A 25,748-nucleotide genomic window follows, 5' to 3' on the forward strand; every position below is an offset into this window, starting at 1 on the left:
GCAGCTCGACACCCAGACCGAAGCAATCGAAGAGCCACGCCCCAGATCGCGTTCTGTTTGGAGGTCCTGGCGCATTTGAAGGTGTCTCAGGTTTTGGGTGCTTCCTGAGGGCTTATCTGGAGGAGGGTCTCTGATTCCAGATGTTTGTGTTCGCAAGTTAAGCAAAATGTGAAAGCACCCGAGTGGAACTTTCTCATGCAATGGTGCACATTCAGGTGGGAGGGGACGCTGTGTTTGTCTTCACTCACCCCTGGGATCCAGTGAGGAGGGGTCCCGGACTTCAGGTTCCCATCCTGGTCCAGGGCTTTGGCCCCCGGGGCTACCACGTGAGAACTAGGTCAAGGTAAGGCGCAGGGCCACTTCGCTGGGACCGCCTTACCTCCGAGTGCATCCGACAGGAATCTGCGCACCGTTCAGTGTGCGGTTTGTCTTTTGATCTCCAGACATTTCAATATTCACAAGGAAGCATGATATACAGAAAAGTGCGCAAACCGGGAGTCTGGAACGTGACAGAGAGCCACAGAGTAAGCACACCTGCGTTGCTGCCTCTGGGTCCAGAAGAAAAACCCTTTGCTGAAAGCTTCCCTCCTTTCCCTAAGGCAATGATGAACCCAGCACCCTAGATTAGTTTTGCTTGCTTTTGATATAAATAGAATCATGCAGGGGCGCCTGGGTGGCTCAGTCTAAGTGTCCGACTTCAGCTCAGGTCATGATCTCACGGTTAGTGGGTTCAAGCCCCGCGTTGGGCTCTGTGCTGACAGCCAGCTCAGAGCCTGGAGCCTGTTTCAGATTCTGTATCTCCCTCTCTCTCTGACCCTCCCCTGCTCTTGCTGTCTCTCTCTCTCAGAAATAAATAAAACATTTTTAAAAAGTTAAAAAAATAGAATCATGCAGTTTGCCTTCGTGCTTGGTTTCTTTGGCTTTGTATTATGCCTGGAATCCATTCAGGTTGCATACAACAATGGTTTGTTTACTTTTGCTGCAGTATAGAATTCCTTTTTTTGTTGTATACTATAACTCAGCCATTCTGTTGTTGGTGGACACTAGGGTTGTTTTTTGGGGGAGCTATTCAGAATAATGCCGTTATGTATTTTCTTGTACATGGATCCATTGCGCATGTGCCGGAGTTTCTCCAGGAGTAGAACTTCTGGGACATCAGATCATCAATAGGTATGCCTGTTTCAGCCAAGAGGCTGAAATAATACACATACTCTTTAGCGGAGTGTAAGGGTTTCCATGGCTTCCAACCTCAGCGTCATTGTCATAGTCAATAGTTTTGATTGTGGGGCTTCTGGTGGGTGTGTAGTAGTATTGCACTATTGTTTTGATTAGCTTTCCTCTAATAACTAATGAAGTTGAGGACCTTTTCATGTATTATGTCTATTCAGATATCTTTCGGAAAGTGTCCAATATTTTTAGTGGATTTTAGCCTTTTTTTTTCTTTTACTTATAGGATTTCTTTATATGTTCTGCATTTGAGCACACTCTGTGACTTGCTTTTGCACTTTTGTTGTTGTTAAAACTGCTTAAGTAGAAAAGAATTCACAGAGACCAGAAATACTGTCCTTGTACATGTCACCAATGCTGCAAAATACAAATTGTAGTCCATTTTGGTCTGTTTAGGATAACATCCTATTCCCCAAATCACCAAATCATAATCCAGGCTGCAATTTAAATCAAAAGGCTACAAAAATGGCCTCCTCACCCATTTTGCAATGGGAACACACTTTCAAATGGTCCAATTCAAGAGGAGTCATCAGAGGAAAAACTTCTTAGCTCAGGAAGCCCTATCCATTGACTATCTTTTGTCCTTTTTTATGGAGGGAAAGTTACACTGTGGTCATGTGGGTCTAGGACAGGAAGTTTTTCTGCTTACTGGCCTTTCCACTCTTAATGGTGTTGTTGGATGACTAGAAGTTTCTAATTTTTATGTAATTCAACTTTCCTTTTCTGGTTTGAGGGTTGTGTGTCTGTGCCTGTACCCTCAAATATTGATTTTTGTTGTCTGCTAGAGGCTTAATTGTTTTACCTCTCACATATAGCTTTACAATCCCCCTGGAATTGGTTCTTTTTGAACTTTTTGAACAGAATGCAAAACAGACACACCCAAGTAACTGGCATCCTGATCAAGAACAAGACTTTGCCACATTCTAGAAGCCCCCTTCTTGTCCTTTTAGTCACACGCTTGCCCCAATGGTAACCACGTCTTGCATAGATTGGTTTTGCTCAATTTTGTGTTTATACATATGGTGTTTCCTATATATCTCTTGCTTAACGTTATATTAGTCTGTAGACATACTTAATTTATACTTGGTGTTATATAGCATTTAATTGTGTGAATATTCTAATTTATCCATTCTGCTATTGATGACCATTTGGGTAATTTCGAGTTCGAGCTATTAGAAATAGTGCACCTATTAATATTATAATACATATCTTTAAGTGAACACATATACTAAATGGAATTGCTGGGTCATAGGGTTAACTTACATTCAGCTTAAGAAGTTTACTAGTTTTCCAAAGTGGTTGTTCCAGTTTACACTCTTTATTGTTACTGTCAGTCTTTTTTTTTAAATAATATTTTAATATTTATTTTTGAGAGAGAGAGAGAGACCAAATGTGAGCAGGGGAGGGGCAGAGAGAGAGAGAGGGAGACACAGATTCAGAAGCAGGAGTCAGACTCTGAGCTGTCAGCATAGATATCCACGGGGCTCAAACTCATGAACCATGAGATCATGACCTGAGATGAAGTTGGATGCTTAACCAGGTATCTGTCTTTTTAATTTTAGCCATTCTAGTGGGTTAGTAGTGGTATTGCATTGTGTTGTTTTTGTTTTTTTACAAACTTAAGACTTTATTTATTTAATAGTTTATTGTCAAGTTGGCTTCCATATAACACCCACTGCTCAACACCACAAGTGCCCTCCTCCATGCCCATCAACCCCCTTCCTCTCCCCGCTACCCCCATCAGCCCTCAGTTTGTTCTCAGCATTCAAGAATCTCTCATGGTTTGCATTGTGGTTTTAATTGTATATGCCTAAGTACCAACATAGTTGAGAACTTTAAAAAATATATTGTCCATTTGGATCACTTCTTTTGTGAAGTGTCTGGTAAATGTTTTGCACATTTTTCTATTGGGCTGTTCTTTTTTACTAATTTGTAGATTTTTATATTTTTTGGATATGAGTTCTTGTGACATGTATGTATGTTGAATATGTTCGTTTTCTCTGATTTCCCTTTTCACTCTCTTAATGGTGTCTTTTGATGAACAGAGGTTCTTAATTTTAATATAGTGTACTTTATGAACTTTCCCCTATGTGGTTAAATGCTCTTTTGAAGCAAGGGAATCAAGAGCAAAAATGAACTATTGGGACCTCATCAAGATTAAAAGCTTCTTCATGGCAANTGGGGTAGAGGGAGGGAGGCAAATCATGAGAGATTCTTGAATGTTGAGAACAAACTGAAGACTGATGGGTATGGGGGAGAGGGGAAGGGGGGTGATGGGCATGGAGGAGGGCACTTGTGGGGATGAGCACTGGGTGTTATATGGAAACCAACTTGACAATAAACTATTTTTAAAAAATTAAAAAATTTTTAAAAATGCTCTTTTGAATCCTCTTTAAGTAATTTGCCCAACCGCAAATCATGAATATTTTCTTCTAAAAATTCTGTTGTTTCACCTTTCAGATTTAGATTTGTAATCTATCTGGGGATAGACTTTTGTGTATGATCTGAGGTAGGGATCAGGATACATTTTTCCCCATATGGATATTCATTTGATCCAGAATCATTTATTGTAAAGACCATCCTTTCCCCACTGCTCTGCATTGCCAGCTTTTTCATAAATTAAGTGTCCAAATACATGAAGGTCTTGTGGACTGGATATTCTGTTCTGTGGGTAGTTGCCTGTTCTTGCATAATATCATACTATCATTGAAAAACTTGATATTTGCCTTTAAAGAGGGGTTACTTTTTTCCAAGATTGTCTTGGTTATTCTTGCACTTTGCATTTTGGTATAAATTTTAGGTATATCTTGCATCCAAAAAAGAACATATGCTTTGATTTTATTGTATTGGCTCCATAGATAAATTTAGAGAATTCATGTATTTACAATATGGGCATTCCAATCCATGAACATGGTATAACCTTAACAGTTATTTAGATTTTATTTAATTTTTCTTAGTGTTTTATAGATTTTTTTGTGTAGAGGTCTTATACTACTACTATATCTATTCTGGGTATATGATAGTTTTTTTGAATATTTTTAAGTTTATCCATTTATTTTGAGAGAGGGAGAGGGAGAGCACACACAGGGGAGAGGCATAGTGAGGGAGAGACAGAATTCCAAGCAGGCTCCATGCTATCAGCACAGAAGCCCCATGCAGGGCTCGATCCCACAAATCATGAGATTATGACCTGAGCTGAAACCAAGAGTCAGATACCTCACCAATTAAGTCACCCAAGTGCTCCAGTATATGATAGTGTTTGACGCTGTTGTAAATAGTATCTTTTGCTAAAACAAAATCCCATGTTCTAATCATTTCTTATGTGTTTTTTTTTTGTTTTTGTTTTTTTTTTTTTTGCCTTGTTTCACTGGCTGAGATCTTCAGCACAATGTTGGACAGTGGTAAAAGCAGAGATCTTTTGGCAGACCTCACATCATAGGGATGGGGGGACCCCTAACCAAGCAATCCATGTTAATATCACCAAGAATGGAACAAATCGAAATCGTGATTCAATTACTAGAATGCAGTTAGAAGAACACGGCATCACTTCTGTGAGATTCCTGTCAAAGATGTATGACCTGAATGGAAATGTGAGGAAACCTCAGATAAACACAAACTGAGGGACAGCCTACAAATAACTAGCCTGCAGTCGTTAAAATGTTCAAGGTCAGGAAAGTCAGGGAACCGATGAATTTGTTCTAGACTGAAGAAGACTAAAAGTTCTAGATTAAAGAGACATGATAGCTAAATGCAGAGTGACCTAAAGTGGATCCTTTTGCTAAGGGCATTCATTATTGGGACAATTTGCAAAACTTGAATCCAGTCAGAGGTTTAGATGGTAGTAATACATCAATGTTAACTTCCTGATCCTGATGACTACAAGAAAGGTCCTTGTTTATAGGCAAATACTCTAAAGTATTTTGGAGGCAATAGGGCATCATATCAGTAACTTACTCAAATTGTTCAGGAAAACATTTCTTGGTTCTCTACTCACAACTTTCTTAGAATTTTGCTTCTAGATTATCTCAAAGTTAAAATAATCCAAAACAATTCCAGAGAGTACCACCAGGTGGAGACCTTAGACCAGAGAGCTAGTTTTACTTGACTCCAGTTCTGGATTAAAAGAAGGTGTTTCTTCGTTTAAAAAGGGAACAAAAGCTCTTTCATCTGGGCTGCTGACATGCCATCCAGGCTGAGGAAGACCCAGATACTTCGGGTCACTTGAGCCACAGCCACAGCCACATCAGCAGGCACCAGAAGCACCCGGGAGGCCAGGGTAATACTGGTAGCATGCATCACCATCGGAGCAACCTCAACAAATAGCAGCCAGTTACTTTGGAAAAGTTGGTATGAGGCATCCCCACTTAAACAAGCACCAGAGCTCTGCCCAACTCTCAACCTTGATAAACTGTGGACCTTGGTCAGTAAGCAGACACAGGTAAATGCTTGCCAGAAACCAGGGACACCTGGGTGACTCAGTTGATTAAGGGTCCGACTTCGGTTCAGGTCATGATCTCACAGTTTGTGAGTTCCAGCCCCGCATGGGGCTCTGTGCTGACAGCTCGGAGCCTGGAGCCTGCTTCAGATTCTGTATCTCCCTCTCTCTTTGACTTTACCCCACTCACACTCTATCTTTTTCTCTATCAAAAATAAATAAGCATTTTTTTTAAATGCTGCCAGAAACAAGACTGGAGGTAATCTTATCATTGATGTGGTTGCGACTGGGCAACTACAAAGTTTTGGGAAAGGGAATATTCCCAAAACAGCCTGTCACATGAAGGCCAAATTCTTCAGTAGAAAAGTTGAGGAGATTCAGGGTGTGGGGGGAGCTTGTGTCCTGGTAGCTTGATGCCAGTTGGAGTGAGGTTCATTAAATATTAATAAGGGATTAAAAAAAAAGATAAAGGAAAGTTGTATGGGTTTCCCATGCTCTAGCACATTAACAGGGACATAAACTATGGGTGGTGATATTCATTTTAGGATATCCCTATGAAGTTGAGTACAGAGTACCCTTTTTTATTTCATTTCTTTTGGGTAGGGTTTCTTAACCTCAGCACTGTTGACATTTTGGGGCTAGGTACTTCTTTATTGTGGGGCTGCCTGTGCACTGCAGGATGTTTAACAGTATCCCTGACTTCTACTCATTAGATGTCAGTATGTATCTCCAATTGTGACAACCAAAAATGTCTCCAGACATTGACATGTATCCCGTAGGAGACAAAAATCACCAACAGGTTGAGAACCACTGTTTTTGGCAGCAGAATGTTCACTGCTGTGAGCACTCTGGCTCCTCTGTGCTCAGCAAGGAGCCTAGGAGGTGTCTGATCAAGCCTAATGTGGCTGGTACATAGCGTGTGGGTGTCAAGGCCAGGGGAGCTTTGGGTGGTGGGAACTGAACCCCAGGACCTTGGGTTCTGGTGCTGTATCACCTACGGGTGCTGTTCTGTGCACAGACAAACTATAGATCCTGGTGTGTCAGGAAAGGCCTTGGGCAACCAGTCAGGAAGGATAAGGCCTGGGTTCAAGGAAAGAAAGCAGCAGAGAAGGCTGGGGTAGGATGCAGACTCCTTTCCCACAGCAGCCAGAATCTAGATGCCTCCTAGCTCTACGGGCAGAACCTTAAGATGCTAGAGAATGGCCTTGGTTTCCATTATCCCAGCTTGTTCCCATCCAAATGACCTTCTTTCTACTTTACTTCTCCACCTCCTTCCCTTTCCAGCCTCTGATCTGTCCCTCGACCCGTCACTTGTTCCCAGGGCCCCCAGAATACATAAGCATTCAAGCTTACAGCCCTCTTCAGCCATATTACAGTGATTCAAATGCAGCGGATGGTAGTCTCCTCAAATTCAAGAGCGCTCTAATGCTGGCCACATTTAGACCATGTTGCCCTTTTGGTTTCTTTAAAGTTCAATTATGCCCCCACCCCCTCCCCCTTTCCATCATAGGTATATCTTCTGTAAAAAGTGCAGTTTCCCCCAATCCTCTGAAGAGTTACAAAGTATGACATCAGCCTGGGAGGAATCAAGATGAGCACATGGAGACCACTATGAAGTGCCAAAGAATTTGGGGATGGGGTCAGAAAACTATCACCTCCTGGAAATAAAGCTAGTTTAAAACAAATGCATCATGGCTGGATTTGGCCAACTGCAGAATTAACTCCCTCTTCTGTAGACAGATAGCCTCCCTCCCTGGGGACGAGGGAGTCACCTTGCCAGTGTGTGGCCCAACACAAGTCACTTCACCTCCATGAGCCTCAGTCTATGAAACAACAGATTTAGAGGAGATAAACCATGAATTTATCATGTAAAACACAATCCATAAACACGTCCTGCCCCTACTGAGTCCACATTACCTTTAAGGTTGGGTGATTTGTGAACAGGCATTTGATGGGGTCAGTCCTTTTTAACAAGGTGCTATTTTGTCCTCAGAATGTTGTGAACAGCTTCTCAGCTTGCCACCACCCTCGTCAGCCCCAGGAGCAGCTGGCCTAACCACTGCGAGGAGGGTACATGTGCTCTGAGGCTGCCTGGTTGACTTCTTTGACTTCTTGTAGTTGGCGTCTTTTGGGAATAAAAGGAATTTGGTTCTGATTCAATACCAAACACGTTAGACCATAGCTGTCTGTGGTCAAAGCGTTCTAGAAGCGGAAATGGTGCCTTGCACCAGAAGCAGTTAGGAATTGTTGGTTTAAAATTTTTTTTTAAGTTTTTTTTTTTTTATTTTAAGAGGGACAGAAACAGCATGAGTTGGGGAGGGGCAGAGAGAGCGAGAGAGAGAGAGAGCACGCGCAAAAATCTCAAGCAGATTCTGCATTGTCAGCGCAGAGCCCTATGCAGGGCTCAAACCCACAAAACCATGATATCATGGCCAAGAGTTGGACACATAACCAACTGATCCACCCAGGCATCCCTGAAATTACTGGTCTCAATTCAATGTTAGTTTCATGGGACAAGATGAACCCTTATCAATATTCTGCGCAGCCCTGGCTACTATCTCCCAAACACTCACTCCTTCCTTCACAGCCTCACCTTGACAACCCCAGTCAATTCATGCTTATGGTGGGCAGCTTTCGGGTTGTATGGCTTACCCACCCACCCCTACGTTCTAAGAGCTGCACATTGCTCCCCTCCTCCAGCCATGAGGTCTCTGGAAAGCTCTTGCAGCCATGTTCTGCTGTACCCGTGTGCCCGCGACCACAGCTGATGGGGCTGGATGAACACTGATGTAAAGCAGGGTAACCAGGGCCAAGCAGCAGGTTCAGAAAGGTGCTTAGGGAGTTTGAGTTGTACCAGTTTCACTTGGGAGATGACAGTGGTCTTGTCATTTGCCCCATCAACTGGAAAGTGACGAGGGCATGCTAGAATGCAGTAGGGTCCAGGTGACATTTAATGCTGGCGCCAGAGTTCCCAAGGCCCAGCTGCACCCTTCCTGGAATTCCGAGTCAACCGTGGATTCCTAAAATAATGCCCCTCAACCACTTTTGTGTTTTCCTAGCCATAACTACAAATAAAAACCAAAAAATTGGGGGCAGCTGGGTGGCTCAGTTGGTTAAGCATCTGACTCTTGGTTTCAGCTCAGGTCACGATCTCATGGTTTCGTGAGTTTGAGCCCCGTTTGAGATTCTTTCTCTCTCTCCCTGACTCTCTGCCCTCCCCTGCTTCTGTTCTCTCTCTCTCTCAAAATAAATAAATAAATATTATTATTATTATTATTATTTTTTGCTGGATTCACAACAAGTACAAGCTTCTGACCTCAAAGAGAGGCCACAGTAAAAATCCCATGCAGGACAAAATCCACAGGTGCAGGGATTTCAGTCACCACAAAAGATAAGCTGTGACCTAATGAAGTCACACTCGGCAGCTGTAGGTGAAGAGGAATGTGGTCCAGGCTGTGGAGGGCACTCCCTCGACTGATGGCAGGCTTCTCTGCACCCAGCCCCTCCACCCAACCAGGCTGTTACAGCCCGAAGAAGGTATGTTACCAAAGGACACCCTGGGAGCGGAGCTCGGGGATTTCCCCCATGACTTCATTGCATGAAGCTTTGCTAAAGGTCAAAGATCTTCTACTTAATGACATCAAATAGACCGGAAACCACAGAGAAAGCCGCTTCACACATTGGTCAACACCAACATTTAATCGTTGTGTTTTAGAAAGAAATACAGGTGTCTTGGTCATGGGATGTTAACTCTTTTATTAACTTAGTGTTAACATTGTATTTGCTCTGTGGATTTCTTTTTTGAAGTTGTGGATTCAATAAACAACAGCTGGGTTTCCCCCAGCTCCTCGGGGACAAGGCAAACACATTATAGTCAAAGAGGGGAGCAGGACAACATGGAGAACAAGCTTGAAAAAATTTAAGGCAAATGTTGCTCCCATAGTAAAGGGAATTGATCAAGCATATCTGTGCATTTCAATGAAAATATATGAAATATTTGTCAAAATAATTAACATCGGTAAAAATTAGAACATGTAGCTTATAAAATGCCTACACAGGTTTGGCAGAAATAAACCCAACCGTGTCATCAGGCTCACAGGACACAGACACAGGAGCATCTCCCTTAAGGACAGGGGTCCTGAGGAGCAGGGGCCAAGTGTATTTCAAAAGCAATTCCACGAAATGGACGGTGATAGGGTTAATGGTTCATGGGCTGGATTTACATTTTGGCAAGAGGAATTGCTTAGTCGCTGGGGCTCCTTTTGGCTGTCCCCTGGGATGCTTCCCGGGGACCCTCCTCAGAAGGCTCTGCATCAGGTAGAGGTGATCACTCAGACCAGGAGGCTCCCAGAGATGCGGTGACAAGGGGCGCTCAGCTCACCTACAGGACAGTGCGGCAGAGAAATGAAGGGTCTTCCCACCCGGTTCTGGAATTGGACATTCTAAGACATCGCTGCAATTCCAGAAGCAGCTGACTGTATAGGAGTAGATGCTCCATCCCCAGTGGTCATATATTTTATGCCCCAAGTCTACTTTATTTACAGTCTGACCAAACCGCCCCCAGGCTGCTCTGTAGCAGGTGGGGGAGTAGGCGCGCGCTCGGCCGGGCATCACGCACAGGGACGGCCCAGGCCTGGTGGGTGAGATTCGCTGTGAGGCTGCACAAAAGCACGAGGAGAGAAGTGGTGTGTGAAGCCAAGCATCTTGCCTTTCTGCTTTGGTCTTGAAGATTCCGTAAACTTAGGGTCCCAGAGGCTGCCCCGAAGCTGGAGCTGTGGATTCCCAGAATTCATTTTGTTCCCGTCTTAAGTTTGCCAGAAGAATGTTGCCAGCAAGCAGAGTTTGAGAGGCTGTCACTGTTTGAAGAGCACCCCTTACGGCCCACCACCCATCCGGGCTGGGTGCTCAGAGATGCTGCAGAAGGACCTTGCTCCTGGGGAGATAAAGCTGTCAGATGCAGGGCACCCCCAAACAGTCTGCGGCTGACGGTCTGAGAAAGGCTGCTGAACGGATGGACAGACAGGAAAGGCCCTGCCCCCTGCAGTCGGCTGGGTGCCCCTACCCAGCCAGGAGGCACGTGCGGCAGCAGAACTGAATGAACAGCTTCCGTTCACAGAGCCGGTTGGACTTCACCATCTCGCAGAACATCTCGTCAGCTGGGGTCCCACCAGGAAAGAGAAAGGAGGGACACGTCAGACTTTGGGGCCTGACATGTTAAGATTGTTCCAACCGTCCCACTTCACCAGGCCCCAGCGATGCGCCGGACAGGGGTCACAGAGGAAGCTGGGGGCGGCAGCCAGGGTGGCCCTCACGGTCTTCCTGGGACATGTGGCAAGCCTGGTGTGGCAGAGGTGTTGCCTAGGGGACACCTGGGTGGCTCAGTCGGTTGAGTGTCTGACTTAAGCTCCTGTCATGATCTTGAGGTTTGTGAGTTCAAACCCCACATCGGGCTCACTGCTGTCATCACAGCATTTGGATCTCTGTCTCCCTCTCTCTGCCTTTCCTCCACTTGTGCTCTCTCAAAATTAAATAAACATTAAAAAAATAAAAAGAAGTGGCACCTAGCATGGAGGGCCTCGCTCTGGGTAGAGGGGACGGGGGAAACTGAGGCAGGGCGGAGGATGGAGCGAGCTGCATCAGCTGGACCTCAATGCTCCTGTGCCTCTATCTTTTCAGACAACTGTGGTGGTGGGGGACTTAGTAGGAAGGCTAGGAGTGTGGGGGGTGGGGTAGGGGGGCAGGCCTGGGACAGGTACAGATGTTGCTCCTGTGTCCAGGGGGTACCCCAAACTGAACAGGATGGGAGGGACAGAGGTGTCAAGGTGGATGGAAAGGGGGAGGGGAAGAGGGATGGAGACTGGCCCATCCCAGCTGGCTGCTGGGCTTTTGAAGATGCCTCGTCAGTCATGGATGGCACCTGGGAGCCCCTCCTGTGACCACCCCACTTTCTTGGGCTGGATATATAACCTGAGTAGGTGACATCCTAAAGAGGGAGCTTCCTCTTTAGGAAAGCACACAATTCTGCAAACCAAAAAAAAAAAAAAAAAAAAAAGAAAGAGAGAAAAAAAAAAAAAGACCAAACACCAAAGCAAGGAGCCACATAAAAGTGTGCAGGACATGCTGGGTTTGTGCCCTGCCAGGGCAGGGCCAGTTATAGCTCCGTGCCCAGGGCCGCGGGGGGCTGCCCGCTTTTTCTCCTGCACGCCAGTTCACAGTGCCCAGAGCTGGCCTGTGCTGTTCCTCCCGGTGGCCTGCTGAGCACGGAGTCTGCCTTGCTCACCACTCCTGCACCGGGTCCCCAGGCCAAGTCCTCTGCCTGGAATCCCCAAACTGGTCTTTGGTCTCCCTCAGAGTTCGTGTCTTCACAGCCCTTTCTGGTCTCCAATGGGCCCAGAGAACCAGCGCTCTCCCACGCAGGTGTGGGGCTTCCCTGGGGGACATGGGGGCCTGGACTCTGGGCTCTGAGGCTTACTGGCTTTGATCCCCAAGGTGAGGCCTCTCCTAACAGGACTCCCCACACCCAGGCCCCCAGGCTTACAGCGTAAGAGTGGGAACCATACAAGAACAAAATCCGTTTTAAGAGTCACTTGGCAAATGGACCAGCAGTAGCTTGGTGGCCAGGATGCCTCCCTGGTCAATGTGAGAAGCCTAAAGGGAAAGTAGGAGGCTAAGAGTCCCCAATGCTGTGGCCAGCACACCCATTTAGAAGGGCTGCTGTTCCATCTTCTTCTCCTTTCTTTTTTGACCAGAAGCCAGTGAGCTGAGCTCCTCCAAGGGCAGCCCTGAGGGTAAGTCACGCCCCCCCACCCCCCACTGGTACTCACCGTTGCTGCACGTGTGGTTGGTGATGCACGTGGTCCCCAGCAGGGTGAAGCCCGTCTTACACTTGCTGCAGTTCCTGCTGGAGCCTTCACAGCTCAGGCAGCTCTCGTCACACCTGCGGGAGGACACAGGTTCATGCTGCCGCTTGGGGAAGGGGCCCAACCACTCCAGGAGCCCCTCCCGCAGCCCCCCTACCCTCTTGCCCTGTCTCCACCCTGCAGCTGTGGCCGCCATGATGGCCTGAAACCCCAGCCAAGCGTCTGCACATCCTACCTCCTGTCTGACTGCACTATCGCCCCGGGAAGGTGACGTTGAGAGGAGCATGCCTGGGGTGGCGGACAGGCCCGGGTCTCTGAGACTCCCTGTGGCTCACCTGGACACCTTCTTGGATACTGTGCCCCCTGCCCCAGGTGGCTCCTCAAGCAGCATTAGCATGTGCACCCTGCCCAGCTCTGACGGCTACAGGGCTGGGACTCAGGCACAGGGATGTGGCAAAGCGATCCTGGAGCTGGCCTGGGGGCTGCTGGTGCCCATCAGGCTGAGCTTTCTCTGCGATGATGCCAGCCTTCCCCCAGGGCAGGCAAGCACGGTGAGGATCTTCTGGTTCCTGCCCTGAGATGGGACCCAGGGCTCTTTCTGATGCAGAGTACTGTGACCTCAGGGGACGGTGGGTACACTATGGCCCTCAAACCACGTCCAGCAGTTTTACTGGAACACAGTCACTTGCTCATCTATGTACCAACTGTGGCTGCTTTCACTGCAACAGGATTGAGGAGCTGTGACAGAGACCGCATGGCCTGCCAAGCCCAAACTGCTTACCACTGGGCCCTCTACAGAAAGAGCTTGCCATCCCATCCCTAGGACTTGAATCTGTACCTCCCCCACTCTGGGCCATGTGCGGACCTGGGCTGCACCTGCCGACTTTTCTGGGGCAACTTCCTGCTGACTGGGTCTTCCACTGCCCATGGATACCAGCTGCAGGTGGTTCAAGCCCTGGAGCTGGAGCTCAGGCTGGGTGGATGGGGCATCTGGGGCAGAAGCCTGGCTCACAGGACTCCAGCATCTGCCCTGCGTGGCCAGTTCTTTGCTTAGGACACATGCCATGGCTCCCAGTCAGGGACTGGGCCATCAACAAAGGCTCCTCTAGGCCTCTTTCCAAAGCAGCCTTCCGCTGGATTCTGATTTCACCTTCGATTCTGCCTGCACAGAGCCCTAGTTGGTCATGCCCTCAGCCTGGTGACAGGTGGGTTTTGCTCTTCTGGGTGCAGGATGCCCCCAGGCTGGAGTTCAGGCTCGTAGCCTATATTTGTAAATGTGTGAATCCCACAGGCAAACCTGCTCTTCTGACTTCCTCCTCCTGAAGCAAGAGCTTGCCCCTTCACCCCCTTCCCACCTCCCTGCCCTACAGCCTGGAGGGGAGGGCGGGGCGTGCCACCTGCGACCCCGTTTCTGTGCACTCTGGGGAAGCTGCTAGGGTCTGGACTCTGCCCCCACTGCACCTTCTGGTGGCCCAGCCACAGATCCCTGATGCCACAGCACAAGGGACGACTTCCCCTGGGGACCCCTGGCTTCTTATACTGACCACCCCTGTGGGACCAGAACAAGGGCCTGTTTCGTGGAAGATCAGCTGTCTCAGAGGCCCGGGGCCAGCTTTCCCAGGCCCTGGCTGAGGGCTGCTTCAACGACACCGAGGGTGGAACGTGCTAAGATGGAGGGCCACCTGCGCACGGCTTACCTTCTCCAGAGGCAAGCTCGCCACGCTCTGGGGTCTCCCCGCCAGCCCCCAGTGGGAATGCACGTGAGTCAGTTGTCTGTGTCTGTGTAACAAGCTACCACAAACCCAGCAGCTTCAAACAACCTCCTTCACCATCCCCCGGGTCTGCAGGTGGAATCCTGGGGACGCTCCGACCTGCTTCCTGCTCGGGGTGTCACGAGGCCCAGGCGGCAGGGCCGGGGCTTAGATCTGGGGCCGCAGCTCAGGGAAAGAGTCCAGCATCACGCTGTCCCCAGGGAAGGATGAGGCCCCTCCAGGTAACACCGCACCCCCCTCCCCCGCCCCCCTTGAGGTCCCTGCTTCTCTGAAAGACCCTCCTGACTCCTCTCTGTCAGAATTACCTGCCCGGCAGGCAGTCCTCTCAGGCAGGGGACTTTCAAAACACCTCCGGTTCTGTCACTTTCTACGGTGCCTACTTCCCCACAAAACACCGTGGCAACTTTGCCCTGCCTGGCTCTGGAAGGACAGGCGTGCGCACTGCAGCCCCTTTTCCCTGCTGTACTGCAGGGGCCGCGTCCTCTCGCTTCCCTTTGCCTTCAGGCTGTTCCAGGTGAGAGTCAGACAGCAAGTCTTGTCATCCGCCAGTGTGGGCACAGTCTACAGCAGAAGACGTGCCGGAAGTCTCTGCCGCACAGAGCACCCGGGAGGGAGCGGAGAGCAGTAGGGACGTCTGGGGGCATAAGAGGCTAGCTACCCCTCAGGCAGGTACCCCACCGAATGGCTCTCTACCTTCACAGAGGTTCTTGCTCGCTCTTCTGGGTCCTCTTACTAAGCCTTTGGGGGTGTCCAGAGCCTCTTCTGAGACCCTTACCATGGACTGTTCACCACTCTGGGCCTGAGCCTCGCCAGTCTTCCTGGCACCCTGGTTGCCACCCCAGCAGGCCTGTGTCCTGGCCTGGCTTTTCCATATCAGCCTCTGTGTGGCTGTGTGGTCCCCAGAGCTGCCTGGGGACCCTGGGCGCACCAGCAGGGGCCAGCCACAGCACCCCTCGGCATTCTGGAGCCTGGAGGAAGCCACACCCTACCCTAAAAGCTGCTGCTGCCTGAGTAGCAAGAAGGCCTGCACAACCAAGCAGAACAAGACTATTCTTCCTTTGGGAGGGATCCACATCAAAGGGGCCTTCAGAGCCAGGGGCCTCAAATGACAGAAGCCTCCAGAAGGGCCAGATTTCACCACCTCAATGCCTTGTGCAGGGCTCCTCCTGGGGGTGCATCTCCAAGATCTGCAGTGCGAGCCTTAGCACTGGGCTGAAAGCTTCCCCTCCTGTGTAGGTGAGCGCCCAGGAAGATGCTGTCCTCTGTTGTCAAGAAGGGGCTTAGAGGGGTGCCTACCTCCTGCCTCCTGGGCTGGGGACACCATAGTTTCTGGGTGCCCCCAGGGGGGCTGGTTACCACACTCATGGGGATGCCCAGCATCCTGTGGGAACCTGGGCATCTGACAAACAAAAGTGATTATCACTGGGGCGCCTGGGTGGCTAAGTCAGTTAAGCGTCTGACTTTGGCTCAGGTCATGATCTTGCAGTTCGTGAGTTCGAGTCCTGGGTCGAGCTCTGTGCTGACAGCTCAGAGCCTGGAGCCTGCTTCAAATTCTGTGTCTCCCCAGTCACTCTCTGCCCCTCCCCCACTCATGCTCTGTCTGTCTCTCTCTCTCAAAAAAAAAAAATTAAAAAAAAGTGATTATCACTGTTTAATTCCACATGCTCCCTGGACTGCCGTACTTAGTATAATTACCCACGAAACGGCAGGCGGGTACAAATGAAACACTTACTTTCAGACACCCTTGCAAAGGGCCCACAGGACTCAACAAGGCTGGTGGCGAGTTTCCTATTTCGAATCAGCTCAAAAGAGGGTACATAACCCTTTCGCACAGATACGCAACCCCCCGCAGGGACCTTCTTTTGTGACTCAAAAAAAGCGCAATGATTTGGTGGTCTCTCATTGGCCAACTGTGGGGTTTTCTGGTTTTGCTTTCCGAGCATAGATTAGAACCCAGAGCAGTTCTCAAACCCAGCTTGGGGAGGGAACCCCACTGTGGGACCCAGCTCTGAGCTGGAAGACAGGGCTGCCCTGACCGGTGTTGCTCTAACAGGGGCCTCCAGGGCTCCCTTGTTTTGAGTCTGTTTCAGAAGGAAGGCCCCTCCCCACCCCCACCATCATTATCGTCAAGGCCATGTTCTAGCACCTCATTATCGCTCTCACCTTGCCTGTCCTGGGATCTAGGTTATGAAGTCCTGATTAAGGCAGTAACTATTCAGCAGCAAGGCAAAAGGACGCCCAAGCAAACTGCTCACTCTCTCATTGCCCACATCCAACGACAAAGAGAAGGAACACGGCTGGGTTGGAAGCCACCAGATAAGAATGGCACACAGTGCAGACACACAAGGAGAATGAGAAGGGTTGCAGTGTATGTTCATTGACTGCATGGGAAATGGTTTTAGAATGAGGACATTGTCTGGACCTAAATTTTCTCTAATTTAAAATGAAAGAAATCCCAACACATGGATTCCTTCGTTACCACCAGTGTGGGGGCATCCTGGGCTGCGGCCGGGGGTTGCTCCCACAGTGTCTGCTATGGCGATGTGAGTACCTCCAGGCAGGCACCTTGTTATCCTGCTTCCTGCCCCCTCCCAGCTACAGAGTGCCTGGCACTCAACAGGTACTTGCTAAATGAGCCAAGGAATGAAAGCCACCAACGAACTTGTGACCTTGTCAATCCCCAACTGCAGGGGCCCCTCCTCTGTCAGTGGGCTCTGGAACCCCCACTGCCCCTCCTGCACCCTCTGCAGTGGTGTGATGTGGCACCCTCCCCCAGCCCCAGGGAAGAGGCCACCAGACTTGGTCCTCCGGCCCCTCCCTTGCTGGCCCAGGCAACCCCTGTTCCCCAGCAATCTTGATGTGAGCCAGGAAGACTGTCTCAAAGGATCCCATACCTTCGGCACACTTTGTGGGGCAAGCCTGGCATCTCCTCTGGGTAGAAACCTTCGCCACAGGCTGGCACACATTTCCAGTCTTGGAAGTGGAAGTTTGCTGCACAGTGAATACATTCTTCTCTGCTGGGCCCTGAGGAGTGCAGGGACAGAAGCAGATGTCAGGGACCGCCTGCCTGTTACCACGATCCAGGCCTGCCACGGTGCCCTGGGGATCTGGGGTATTGTTTGGATGCCCCATGTCCACCACCACAGCCAGGTTTCCCAGGTACCCACCCTGTGTCTGCACTGGGCCATCCCCGCCTGCATCCCCATTTCATAGGGAGGGACGTGGAGGTATGAGCCAGGCTCAGCACACCTCCCCCTGCCTGTGAAGGGTTTGATGGCCCCGATTCCAAATGCTTCCTGGCCAACAGGCCTTAGTCCCACTTCTTTTTGCCAGAGGCAGCCACGTGTGGCTTGGAGCGCTTGAAATATGGCTGGACCAAACTGCAAGTGCAAAATACAGACACACTGGATTCCAAAAGCTTCGCATAAAAACAGAATAAGAAAGTGCTTGTTCATTTCTTTATGTTGATTATATGTTGAGACGAGAGTATTTTAGATACAGTGGGTTCAATAAGATGTTATTATACCTATTTTTGCCTGTTTCTCTAGGAAACTTAAAATTGGTTCAGCGGCTTGGTTCAGCCATTTGTGGCTTGCGTATTTCTTTTGGACAGAACGGCACGTAAGATGTGGGGAAAGTGAAGGAAGAGATTTTTAGGGGGATGGTGGTGACAGGTATTTGGTGTGGACAAGCAGGACATTTTCAACCATAGACAGCAAACACCTAAGGGCTTAGGGAGTGGGGAATGGAGACCTGAAGGGTCCGAATGAAGGACCAAGAGGCAGGAGGGAGAATCTTCAGCTCAGCTAAGTGGACTCATAAGCCTCAGCAGACTTCGGTCTAGAATGAAGAAACCGTGCTGTCCATCTCTCCACCTGTCCATGTGTCCGCCTGTCTGCCTGTCCATCTGTTCATTCATCCGCTGAACAACAAGTAGGCTAGAGCCTACTCTGTGCCAAATGTCCCTGAGGAGCACCAGATGGGACATCAGAGAGGGGCAGCGAGGTGGCTTAGGGGGTTCAACATGGGGAAGAAGTCATCTCAGATGCTTCTGGTGATCACAGTCCCTTGTTAAATGTCTTCCTTTAATTTCACTGTGGCCGTAGATGGAGGCCTGGCAGCTAAGGCAGTCATATCTGGCCGTCTTCCCAGGGTAGCGTCTGGACTAAGAGGGGGCCTCTTGGCCTTGTCAAGGGAAGCCCCTTGCAGACAGAGGTCTGCAGGGTGGATCCTCCAGCCCCAAGGCCTGGCGCTCTGGCAGCTGGTTCCATCTCTCAGAACCACAGCTTGCAGCCTGGATGGAAACTCTGAGCTCATCCAGGATTGGGAGCGGGAGGCAGAAGCAGGAACCCTTTGGGGTGACCAGGCCTCCATAATGAGCAACGGCCCACCTCACCCACATGGGGTATCCTCCCTCCTTCGCTGCAATGCCCCATGAACGTGTAGGGCTCCTGTCCAGTTTATGTCATTCCAGATGGAAGACTCATCTTGTGCTTTGGCCGCCCCTCCATCACGCATCGCCAGGGAGCATATGGTGTTTCCACTTGGCCCTTAGAAGCCTCTGGGCCTCCAGAGCTGTGCGGTCCCTGTGGTTGTCCCCCCTTGGTCCTCCCCTGATAAACCCTGCAACCCACATTGTCCTGCCTCAGCCATTAGGGTCCTTAATGCCCGTGGAACTTCTCTGGTGAGAAAGGACACTCATTCATGTTTGTACACTTGACCCTTGACCAACATAGGGGTTGGGGCACCAACTTCCCATGAAGTTGAAAATCCACATTCTCCCAAATATGGATTTTGATTCTCCCAAAACTTAACTACCAGTAGCCTACTACTGACCAGAAGCCTTTCTTTTTTTTTCTTTTTCCTTTTTTTTTTTTTGAGAGAGAGAGAGCACGCGCACACACTTGCATAAGTGGGGGAGGGGCAGAGAGGGAAAGGGAGAGATCTTAAGCAGGTTCCACATTCAGCACAGAGGCCAATGTGGGGCTCAATCTCACAAACCAAGAGCTCATAACCTGAGCTGAAATCAAGAGTTTCATGCTTACCCAACTGAGCCACCCAGACACCTCCAGGAGCCTTTCTGATAACACACTCAATTAACATAAATTTCGTACAATACATATTTTATATACTGTATTCTTACCATAAAGTCAGCTAGAGAAAAGAAAATATTAAGAAAACCATAAGGAAAACAAAGTCCATTTAGTATATAAAAAAAACTCAATATACAAGGGGACCTATGCAGTTCAAACCCATGTTGTTCAAGGGTCAAGTGTACTTGATGTCCAATTTGCTAAACTTCAAAGCTGATGAAACACCCAGCTGGGTTAGATTGGAAAGTTTTGGAGACAGATAGTGATTGGGTACAATGTGAATGTACTTAATGACACTGAAGTGTTCACTTAAAAATGGCTAAGATGGCAAATTTTATGTTATGGATATTTTGTCGCAATAAAAGAAGCTGGTTAAACACACATTTTCAGGACAAACTATTTCCACAATTACCACAAACTATGAACTTTATAACCCGAAGTCTCTTAAGGATTCCATTAAGTCACCAGTCTTTACAGGCTTCAGATGCTTGAAAAGCACCCACAGATCATAACAATAATAGCAAAATGGGTTTTGCTTATACGGGACCCAATCCATCATGTGTGGGGCCCTACCACAAAGTGAATATGCGGAGTCCTTGTTCAAAACGCAGGAGAAATATGCCATTAAGGGTACTAAGATATAAAATGCTTTCCTTGCTTCTGCAATCTCTCTCTCCAGCTGTCATGGCGCTTTTTATCTGCCATTTCGAGCCTCTCTCTGTCAATTAGAGACCTAAGGAAGGGCTACCCATGGGTGCACACCAACTCTCATGGGGACCTGGGGCACCACCCCTCAACTCATCATGCATATGCTCTACCAGCTGCCCAGTGCTGACCAATGTGTCACGTCCCAGCCGGGGACAAGTTGAGCCAGGCACCTCCCTGTCCCACGGGTCCCTGGTACAACCCACAGCTGTCAGGCAACCCTAAGGGGTCACATCCTCCATGCCAAGACTCTGGGCGTCTGGACTGGGAATGGGCAAGAGGCTTGTTCCCATCCAGTGGCCCATCAAATGCCCTGGGGCACTGCCAGCCCAGGGTGGGGACAGAGGCCACTGTGCCTCACCCTGCACTTGTGCCTGACCACGACCCTGCCCATGACTGTGCCTGGGCCCAGTGAGGAGCAGCAGTGACCACTGAGTGGGAGCAGGATGGGAAGGCAAGGTGGGTCTGGGCCTCAAGGGCGTGGGAAGTTGGCAGCTGAGAACAGCTACTTACAACACTGACTCAATTTGCCATGGAACAAAAAAAACCTCCAGGGAGCTCAGAGCAGAGACATGGGGTCCTCTCCCCAGCAGCTGCCTGGGGGTGGGGGCCTGCATCTCAGGAACTTAGAAAGAACAGGCAGGCAGGCGCATGAGGAAGGAAGACCCCTCCCCCACAAGATGGCCTTAGACCTCGTTGAATGACATGCTCGAACTGACAGAGAAGTCACTGGGTTGAGAGGAGAAAAACTAGGGAGCAACTCCATCAAGCTGCTTGCCAGCAGGCAGTCTGGGGACGTGGAGAAAGAAAAGTAAACTGAATTATTGAAATCAAAATCATTGTAAAGGCACATTCCTGAATTTTACGGATTCGAGTAGCTATGAAATTTAAATAAGGAACGAACATCAGTGATGTTCCTTAATCAACCCAGGCTAAACAACAAGGAAACGAAGAAACAAAGAATAAAAATGATGGTGAAAAAATAACTGGGCAAATGGCTACACAAAAGAGCTTAGCTGTCAGTGGTGGAGAAGGCTTCCAAATGTCGAGCGCTCGCTCCTTTGGGGTTTGTCCCAGGAGGGACGGGTCCTGGGAAGGCACATCTCTTGCAGGATTAGGGGGCACCAACCTTGGCCACAGCCCCACTGTGCCACGTGGGCACAGTCAGGCCCACATGGGGCTCACATGGCCGTATGGGGAGGGCTGTGCTGTTTCTGTCAGGTGCTGGGTAGGGAAGGTGAGTCAGGAGGAAAAGACTGTTCCTGAAATGTATCTGAGCCTGCAATCTCATAATGCACTTCAATGTCTAGGGAAAATAACTCTGTCGGTGGAAAACCAATAAAATGAACGCATTCTCTGCTATTCTGCGTAAAAACTGTGCCCGGAAGACATCTGTGCTATCATCTTTGTGGGGAATTATAATACACATAAAATTGTTTATAGAAGTCTTTTTCTCTTTGAATAAAATGTTCAAAGTAAGTGAGGATGGGTATAAAGAAAGAAGGCTGTGGTTTAAAACACCTTCTTCCCTTCACCACCACAACCAGCCCCCAGCTCTCTGCACCTTTAGAGCATCGTGTCTCAGGCAGTGCCTTTTCCACGGGAACGGTTCACTTCCCTATGCAGCCCGACGGCATCCGACGTTTGGAAGCCTTCTAATCCCGGAAAGCTCAGGCTGCTCGTTCAAGCGAGGTCTTATGGTAGTTTGTTATTTTGAATTTTTAAAACTGTGATGAAAGGAACATCACATAAAATTGACCGCATTAACCATTTTAAGTGTCTGGTTCAGCGGCATTAAATACAGGGGGTGCCTGGGTGGCTCCGTCAGTTAAGCAACCGACTTTGGCTCAGGTCATGACCTCACAGCTCAGCTCATGAGTTCGAACCCCACATCAGGCTCTGTGCTGATGGCTCAAAGCCTGGAGCCTGCTTCAGATTCTGTGTCTCCCTCTCTGCCCCTCTCCTGCTCACACTCTGTGTGTCTTTCTCTCAAAAATGAATAAACATTAAATTTTTTTAAAAAACTACAGTCAAACTGTGATGCAACCATCTCTAAAACATTTTCATCTTCCCAAACTGAAAGTCTGTTCCCCATTACACATGANGTGATTTAATGCTGCAATACCCAGGGAAGTTACAGAAGTCCTAGGGACTTCCTGAGCTTCAAGACCATTAGCCTACAGTCAGTGACCCAGGTTCCAAGCGTCTGGCATCATGAAGCCAATGCCTCTGCCTGCAATGAACTCACCCACACAGGTTTGGCAGCTGTGATGGCACTCCCCACATTTGATCAGCTCAGAATCAAAGTAGGTGCCCGGTTCACAGTCTGGAATGCAGCTGCCCCGTGCAAAGCTGTTGAAAAAAAAAAAAAAGACATGTTTTCATATCCCTTCCAAAATTCTAATTAAATTACTATTTGCCCTTGGGGCACCTGGGTGGCTTAGTCAGTTGAGCGCCCGACTTTGGCTCAGGTCATGATGTCATGGTTCATGGGTTCAAGGTGCATGTCAAGCTCTGTGCTGACAGCTCAGAGCCTGGAGCCTGCTTCAGATTCTGTGTCTCCTTCACTCTCTGCCTCTCCCCCACTTCCTCTCTCTCTCTCTCTCTCTCTCTTTCTCTCAAAAATATATAAATGTATAAAAAAGCTTTAAAAAATTACGATTTGCCCTCAATCGACTTTCATGAAAGGCAAAGGAAGTCACTCTTTGTGTCCCTTGAGGTTTCAAGCTAATGAAAGCAGGAGAACGGGTCCTGAAGCCAGCTGGAGGGCGAGCAGGAAGGGATGCGCTGGCCTTGGGAGCAGAGCCTCTGCGCCCAGGTGGCCAGCAGCCCCAGACTCCATCCTCAGATCCCCGTGTCCTTGGTCCTGGAGCAGGAGGCCAAGTCTTCAAGCTCTCTCTTGGGCTGTGAGATGGCTTCTCTTCATTAACATTGAGCAAACTCCAAGCCAAACCTCAAGAGGAGAAACAGAGCAGGTGCGGGTTACCCCTGCTGGCAGGCTGGCCGGCCTGAGCCCTCGGCAAAGTGTAAGCATTTATGATGCGTGAATTCAGGTGGCAGTGGCAGGACACATCCCCAAAGCTGGACCCACTGCTGCCTCTGCCTTGCTTGAAACCTTCAGTGCTGCACAGTGACCTTGAAATGCCCTGCCTCAAGTGGTTCCTGCCTTCCTGTCTCACCAAGGAGGTCAGTGCCTGCCCTCATCTCACTGGCCAAAGCAGCTGAGTGTGTGGATTCTAGGGTAGTCTCTGGAGTTGGACTGCCCGCTCCAGGATCCTACCTCTGGCACTTCCTGACTGTGCAACCTTGACCCCAGGCCAACCAGCTAACCCGCACCTGTCTCCTCCCTGTCTGCTGGGACAAGCACGGCTCCCGCACTATAAGGTGGTTTTGAGGACTCAATGAGTAAGTACTGGTGGATCATGGCAATGCTAGTGGCACACAGGGGTGTGTCTGTTGCTATGATTTCTTCAGTTTGCAAGATTACGGTGTTCAATGCACATGTTGTAAGATGTTTGCCACTAGACACAGGGAGCAAGTGCTCTGAGGTGTCTGCAAGATGCAGAGAATCCTGCATTTGGTGGGGAGAGGTCAGTGGGTCCGAAAGCCTGTCCTCATCGATGGTGATGCCCACCCAGGGCTCCTCCTCCTCATGGCTCCAGGGCCACTGAGACTGGCAGTTAAATCAAGTCTTTGATAACTGATGTTCCCCCTCGAACCCTTCCTACATTTATCCCTCTAAAGAGATGGATGGGTGCGAGTCAGCGGCTCGGCTGTTCTCACTGCTTTAACGTGACAGCGATGATTTGAAGCCACAGCTTAAAAGGATATTGGGCAATAAAAGGAAGCTTTCTGTGGATTATGGCTGACGATGTTTTCGGAGTTTGTATGTCTCTCTGAATGCTTGTCATGGCTGGAGACGCTGCGTCTGGCTGTGTGGCTTCTGCCTGACAGGGATTTTTTTGTCTGGTACACTATTCCTAACCTGAGCAGCTGACCTCCTCTCTCCCACTGGACCCACACGACACAGAAACCAGCTCCCTGGGACTCACCAGTGTAGACTCACAGGCTACAGTGAGTCGGAACCACAGAGCCTCCCCACCACTCCCGACACCTGCAATTACTAGCCTGGGGTTTCGGAGCTCAGGTGAAAGGTGCCATAAGAGCTGCCTGTCCCAGGCCATCAGCTGTGGCCATCAGCTCAATGCCTCCTTTCCCTCTGGGGACCTCCTTCCTTGACCACTTCATCCTGTAACGGTTGATCCTGCCTTGTCCACATAATGGGCTTAAATGATCAGAGGTGTGATACGTGACTTTGGTGGGTCCTGCTTCCCTTTCCTTTCCCCAGACTCCTGGGTGCTTGGGCAGTGGACTCTCTTCTCTCCTGATCTTCTTCTTACTCCTCCAGCAGAGAAGGGCAGGCTCAGGGAAGTTCACGAAACCATTTCTCTCCCCTGTAAGTAAATGGGACTAATAATATCAATGTCACAGGTTGCTGTGAGGATTTAAATGAGGCAATATTGGTGAGAACACCGGAAATAGGTGTTTGTTAAATGTTTTCATCACAACTTACTCCAAAGACATTCAACCTCTACTGGTGACTTCCAGTCCTGGCTAGAACTGGGTAGAAGGAAGGCTGGGATGGGGGGGGGGGGGGGGGGGGGGGNACCCTCTGGTACCTCACCGTGCAAAGGCCGCTCTCACCCGGACCAGCAGCATCCTTGTCATTTGGGAACCTACTAGAAATGCCGAGTCGCAGGCTCTGCCCAGAGCTGCTGGACCAGGATCTGCGTTTTTTAAAAAACGTTTTTATTTATTTTTGAGAGGGTGGGGAGGAGGGGCAGAGAGAGAAGGAGACACAGAATCCCAAGTAGTGCAGAGCCCAATGTGGGGCTCAATCTCACAAACTATGAGATCACGACCTGAGCCGAAATCAAGGGTCGGACACTTTACTGACTGAGCCACCCAGGAGCCTCCAGGATCCACATCTGAACAAGAACCCTGGCGATTTTCTTGCTCACACTGCAGTGGGGGGAGCGCTGCTATTTCTTCCTTAACATGTAGACCCTGGTTCTAGTCCCTGGACTATAGCAACATTCAGAGAAGACAGTTTCGAATAGAACATTTCCTAAGCTCTAGGCAGTAACATAGAGGAATGGCTAATGTAGATTTGCTTGCATTAAATGCAACTTGGTTGCATTAAGTGGGCTAAACAAACATTTCAAAATATTCCAATAAAAATCCTTAACCCAGTAAAAGGTTCTTAAAGCACATGTGTACGGAGCTGGGAGGGACAGGGATACATCAGGAATCTAAAGAGCACCCCCAGGGAGCAGGCTCCCAGAGCTGGAAGGAGACACCTGAGCCGGGAAAAAAGAGAAGGCAGAGGATGGAGACGAGTGAGGCTGAGCTTCCCAATGCCTCTCCCCGACCCTTATCTGGACCGGAAGGGACACGGGGGAGGAGGTGGCATTCCTGGTGCCTAAAAACGGGAGCTCCATTAGAATCCTTACCTTTCCAGCAGTCAGCCCTGCTTTATATGGTAGGATCAGTTCTTGCTTTTATCAGTTCCCCAAGTGCTGCATAAAAGGTAGAGATTTTGCCTGTCTTCTAACTTTCTATTTTAAACATCAGTCTCCAAGTGGGATTTTGACTT

The 25,748-nt window shown here is 49.2% G+C and overlaps 1 protein-coding gene and 1 pseudogene across 2 annotated transcripts in view; one reads left to right on the forward strand and one right to left on the reverse strand.

The window, feature by feature from the left end:
- The first annotated feature begins 5,407 nt into the window (after positions 1–5,407).
- On the forward strand, positions 5,408–6,076 carry LOC144230159 (large ribosomal subunit protein uL15-like; annotated as a pseudogene).
- Positions 6,077–9,398: 3,322 nt separating this feature from the next.
- The window catches only part of PCSK6 (proprotein convertase subtilisin/kexin type 6), a 142,085-nt gene continuing 125,735 nt past the window's right edge, over positions 9,399–25,748 (reverse strand). For both annotated transcript variants that reach the window (XM_077762402.1, XM_077762403.1), the window contains 4 exons: positions 22,341–22,444; positions 17,189–17,318; positions 12,487–12,599; positions 9,399–10,818 (listed from right to left, as the gene is read on the reverse strand). In XM_077762402.1, coding sequence (XP_077618528.1) covers positions 10,721–10,818; positions 12,487–12,599; positions 17,189–17,318; positions 22,341–22,444 — 445 coding nt within the window. In that variant the 3' untranslated portion in view covers positions 9,399–10,720. The remainder of the gene's footprint in view (positions 10,819–12,486; positions 12,600–17,188; positions 17,319–22,340; positions 22,445–25,748) is intronic.

Source organism: Crocuta crocuta, unplaced genomic scaffold (genome assembly GCF_008692635.1).
Source record: "Crocuta crocuta isolate KB4526 unplaced genomic scaffold, BGI_CrCroc_1.0 scaffold93, whole genome shotgun sequence".
Lineage (NCBI taxonomy): Eukaryota > Metazoa > Chordata > Mammalia > Carnivora > Hyaenidae > Crocuta > Crocuta crocuta.